General features: G+C 47.1%; 1 protein-coding gene across 1 annotated transcript; it reads left to right on the top strand.

The window, feature by feature from the left end:
• Positions 1-806: 806 nt before the first annotated feature.
• NR0B1 (nuclear receptor subfamily 0 group B member 1) lies at positions 807-3,415 on the top strand. The gene is made up of 2 exons (XM_053970945.1): positions 807-1,499; positions 3,065-3,415. The coding sequence occupies exons 1-2, from the start codon at positions 938-940 to the stop codon at positions 3,307-3,309; spliced, it is 807 nt and encodes a 268-aa protein (XP_053826920.1). The 5' UTR covers positions 807-937; the 3' UTR covers positions 3,310-3,415.
• Positions 3,416-5,311: the final 1,896 nt, after the last annotated feature.

The raw sequence follows: 5,311 nt of genomic DNA on the forward strand, positions 1-5,311 counted from the left end.
CATGGCATCAGAAAGATGGGCCATGTGTTGAAAGGCAGAGCAAGGGAATTATTAATAGGAGTGGTTCCATGGGGGATCCCGGTGGGTGCTGCAGCTGCACCAGCCTCAGGGCACCCTGACAGAGCCTTGTTTGCGACCCTCACAGAGCACCCATTTGGGTAGGGACATGTCTGATTCTCTCTCCCCGCATGGCAGCACTGTGGAGTTCATTTGGCACACAAGGCATCACTCCTTAGGGCAGGCATACACAAAAGTCCTCGATGTCATTAGTGGTGTCACGTTTTTCTCTTCCAGCGGGAATTTAATTATTTAGACCAATTCAGCGCTCCTGTCTTCACCAATACACCCTTTCTCTCTCCTCCCCGAGACCTCTCGGGTGCTTGTGAAGGCAGCGGGGCCGGTTGTCATTTCTCGGTGGGGTCCCGCGGGGGCAGGAGCTGCTCCCTACGGTGGCAAAACGAGAGAGCGGCGGCAGCTGCCCTGCCCTGCCCTGTTCGAAGCATCCCGGCATAACATGAGCCGGAATGGGACTCGGAAAGAGGGGCCGGGAAAGGACATCCCGCGGGGGCTGCAATTTGCCGCTCGTCACGCCGCAGCCTGCGGGCAGAGGCGGCCGGCTCGCCGGCTCCCGCCGGGTATCGCTGTCTCAGGGAAGGAGGAGGAGGGTTTGTTGTTTTTTTCATCTCCCCTCCTCCCCCCCGCCTCTTTTCCAGCCAGTGGGAAATGAGTGTCTGCCCCTTTGAACGGCCGGTACAGCGCCTGCGGCTGCACACACACACACAGACACGCACACACCCCCGCCGGCTATAAATAAGTTAGGGAGCCGGGCAGAGGGCGAGCGGTGCGCGTCTGCCGGCGGGACCTGGAGGCAGGGACCGCCCCGCCGAGCCTCCCCGGCGGCTCAGCCCGGGCCCCGGGCGCCGGAGCCGCGGGTGCCATGGCGTGCGCGGAGCGCTGCTGCCGCTGCTGCGCGGAGGGCCGGCGGCACAGCAGCATCCTCTACAGCATCCTCCGCAGCGAGGAGCGGGCGGTGCCGCCGGCCGGGCCGGCTCCCCGGGGCTGCCCGTGCGGGTCGCGGCGGCGGGTGGCCCTGCGGAGCCCGCAGGTGGCTTGCAAGGCGGCCTCGGCCGTGCTGGTGAAGACGCTGCGCTTCGTCCAGAACGTGCCCTGCTTCCAGGAGCTGCCGCTGGAGGAGCAGCTGCTGCTGGTCCGCAGCTGCTGGGCGCCCTTGCTGCTGCTGGGGCTGGCGCAGGACCGGGTGCACCTGGAGACGGTGGAGAGCGCGGAGCCCAGCATGCTGCAGCGCATCCTCACCGCCCGGCAGCAGGGAGAGCAGCCCCCGCCGCGGGCGCCGGCACCGGGCCGGCCTCACCACGGCCCGCACCTGCCCTCGGCCGGCGAGATCCAGGCTATCAAGGGCTTCCTGGCCAAGTGCTGGAGCCTGGACATCAGCACCAAAGAGTACGCTTACCTCAAGGGAACGGTGCTCTTCAACCCGGGTGAGTGGCCGGGCGGGGCAGGGGAGCCTCTCTGCCACAGGGCAGCGAGGAGTGCGGGTAGAGCCCGCCTGAATCCCCAGGGAAGCGGGGCAGACCCGGGGCTTTCCTCGGGGTGAAAAAGGTGTTGGAGGAAGGGACGCGGAGCAAGGTTTCACCTTCTGCCCCTTCTTCAAGACCCCGGCCGCAGGCAGGGACGGGGTCCGGCTGCAGCTCGGTCTGGGGTCCTGAAGGCTGGCGCTTTCCACAGATGCTTTCCACGAGCGCAGCGAATTCCAGGCGCCTGGCAGTCGGTTAGAGAAGGCTGGGACACAGCAGCGGCTCCTCGCTCGTTTCCCTCAGCGGGAGCGGCGGGACCTTTACTCCGCGGCCCGAGGGTAGCGGGTCTGCCCGGGCCGTGCCCGGAGGTCTGCGCGCCCCGGAGAGCAAGGAAAGGCTCAAGGCTTCCAGCCACAAAGTGCTATCGTGGCTTTTGGTATAGCATTTATGATCGGGTTTTTTTTTTTTTTTTTGCCATCTCTCTTTGTGGAGACTCCCATAGATGAATCTCTACCAAGTGACTTCTTATCACGTCGGTGACTGACCAGAAAAGTAGCTGGCAGGCTGGATATGGCACTTCCCAAGTATGGCAGTACCGTGTGAAAGTGGGACACGGCTCTGCTGGAGCTCCCACTGCCAAACTGTTAGCTATTGATGGTTAGGTTCCTGTAGTGGCACTTTGCATTTATCATCCTGCTTGTGTAGCTTTGCTTTCTATACAGATAAGAGAGAAAAAGTTACAATAGTTAAGGTGAAGCTCTTGTAACACAAGTGAAATTTGGAAGCTGGTCTAATGCAAAAAATAGAGGCATTGTTCTGGAAGGAATATTTTCTTCTCTGAAAGGGTGGTCAAGCACTGGAACAGGCTGCCCATGGAAGTGGTGGAATCACCGTCCCTGAAAGTGTTGCTCAAGAGCATGGTTTAGTGGTGGACCTGGCAATGTTAGGTTAATGGTTGGACTCACTGATCTTGGAGGTTTTTCCATCCAAAATGGTTCTATGGTCACATGTAACCTTAATTTTTCACCTTCCATCTTTCAGTATCCTTACTGTGGTTCATTGGGAAATTTCCTGTCGCGTGTTGGAGTCATTACTTCTTGCCACTTATAGACTGGAGTAGAAACAGTAGTCAAAAGAAGCCTTAAATGTAAACAGTGCATTTTTGTAGAAGTGAAAAACTGAAAAAGCTATTTTTGTTGTCTTCCCCACTGTAAAGGTGTTTTGAGAGCATTCTTCAAAGTTTTTATCAACTAATTTGTTTAACACCTAAGTGAATGTTGACAAACATCATGTTTTAGGTTTGTGAAGAAGAGTGTTAAATATCCAGAACACCAATACAATAAGAATTTGACCTTCCCAATAAAATTTGGCATGTTGACTTTGTATACAAGAAGTCCTATAGCAATTTAATTTCCTTCTTTCCTTGAGTGATAATTGCAGTCTGTGAGCTAGTTAGTTGTTCTGTAAGAATAATATTGTTTTGTAAACAAAAAATATATATAAACAAAATAATTTACTTTTCTTTTCAGATCTACCTGGACTGCAGTGTACTCAGTACATTGAAGGATTGCAGAGGGAAGCACAACAAGCCCTAAATGAACATGTCAGACTCATTCACAGAGGTGATGAAGCCAGATTTGCCAAGCTGAATGTTGTTCTCTCCTTGTTGAGATCTATTAATGCTAATGTGGTTGCTGAATTATTCTTCAGGCCCATCATTGGAGCAGTGAACATGGATGACATGCTTTTGGAAATGCTTTGTGCAAAATTATAATTAAAATTACAAAGGTGTGTAAAATAATGAAAAGAAGTCCAGTGCAAAGGAAGCCCCAGAGCAGGATAGTGTAAAGTGTTGTAAATAAACTAACTTATTGTTTTTACATAGATAGTATTTTTGTATTCCATAATAAAATATTCTTCAAGTTCTGAAAGCAATTTTTATTAAACACAGTGGTTTTGGAATAAGGTTATGGTCATCAAAACAAGCTTTAAGGTTGTAGAGAATGTTCATATCCAAATCTGATTGGCTATTCTTTTACTGTGCCTCTAGAATAAAGAACATATTTACTATATTGTACTTTCAAGGTGAGTAATCCCTGGTTTTTCAAAATATGCACAGTCTTACTGCTATTCTTACTACTTCTATTGACTTTAACAGAGTCAAATCTGTGAAGGTTATTAAATATTCACCCAAGGTTTTCTTCCATATGGGGAATATGTGTTATGAGTATTTTGAGGCTTAATGAACCTTAAAGTAGCTTCATCAACTCTAATATTTGCAGTAAAACATTCCATTCAATGAAATAAATCTTTTCCCCAAAACAACAAGCAAATAAAAATCTCCTCCAAAAATATGCAAACAGCAAATGCTGATTAGGGTTAGGAGAACTAGCAGGGTGGACTCCACACTTTTATTTCATCTAGATAACTGCTAACTAGGACTTCAGTAGTCAGATTCTCCAGACTACTTATTCCTATTAACAAACCAAATTATTATGCTGAAACATGGTGTACAACTGGTACTTCCATCACAATTTGTCACAATCTGACATGTGATGATGTCTTAATTAAGCATAGAGCTTAATATTTTATTTTATTTTATTTTATTTTATTTTATTTTATTTTATTATTTTATTTTATTATTTTATTTTATTTTATTTTATTTTATTTTATTTTATTTTATTTTATTTTACTTTACTTTTCTTGGACTTGATCCTTTCTCCCAAAGTCATTGTGTCTTCATTGGAAAAATACCCTGTTCTAAAAATAAACTCAGAAAGGGAAAATCAGTGATTTAAGGGGGATTTGTCTCATGGTTTTCTGTTCTTTGCATTCAGTTTTCTGGCTTTTCCCCAGGGGAATATTGGTAAAGAAATGGAGAGTGAAGTGTGACAGTGTTCCCAAAGTAGAAGTAACTCCATGTATTGTTCAGACATATATTGACCACCAGCAATAGTTGGTTTTTAAAACACAATTAAGAAAGTTGAAGGAGTTACTCTCCTTAACAGGAGGTGTGCAGGGGAGAGGGGAAGGAGTTGGAAGAGCTTTCTCTTGCTGCCACCTTGCGCAAAGGACAATCACAGCTCGCACAAAGGTAGGGAGCAGGGGCACTTTTGTTGGCTTGTACCTACCCACATAAAACTTATGGGAAGCAGAAATTGTTTGAGAAGTAGCCAAACATTCCTAGGTGTACCAGTTCATTCATAAGTATCACTGAGATTTGTATTACCATGGCACTTAGGATCTCCTCATGGGCTTTGATGCTGTCACCGAGGAAAAATAACCGAGCAAGAAACATAACCCCCATCCCAAAAACAATGGTGGTCCATAAATGAACAGTGTTCTGGTGCTCACATAACTCTGTGTAGGCTTGTGTACCATGAGGAACTTCCCAAAAATTCCAAAGAAGAAAAAATATATAAGTAAAGTGATTTTTACTACCAGTCCAGACTTCAGATGAGTTCAGACCATAAAAAAGCAGGCTTAGTTTTTATATTAAGTTGATCCTTTTATATGTACACAGAAGTATATGCACACCTATAACAAACATCTACATGTGAATAATATTTATTGTGTAAATGCATGTGTAAATGTTCTGTGAGTTTACAATAGCTTTTGAACTTACCTGATCTCTCTGTAACGTAAGTTTGTATATATGTTTCCATCTTTGTAGGCAGCATATGAGCTCACAATAGTTAGCTTTCAAGGATGTCTGACAAAGAAACCTCTTTCCACAAAAGCAGAAAGCATGATGCTAAAATATTTAAGTAGGGGTT

Source organism: Vidua macroura, chromosome 2 (assembly GCF_024509145.1).
Source record: "Vidua macroura isolate BioBank_ID:100142 chromosome 2, ASM2450914v1, whole genome shotgun sequence".
In the NCBI taxonomy this organism is placed as follows: Eukaryota; Metazoa; Chordata; class Aves; order Passeriformes; family Viduidae; genus Vidua; species Vidua macroura.

Excerpts from the sequence above, each read along its gene's own strand:
- NR0B1 (XM_053970945.1), top strand. The coding sequence starts at position 938 with ATGGCGTGCGCGGAGCGCTGCTGCCGCTGCTGCGCGGAGGGCCGGCGG. Across the intron at positions 1,500-3,064 it reads AACGGTGCTCTTCAACCCGG|ATCTACCTGGACTGCAGTGT; the intron begins GTGAGTGGCCGG and ends TTTTCTTTTCAG.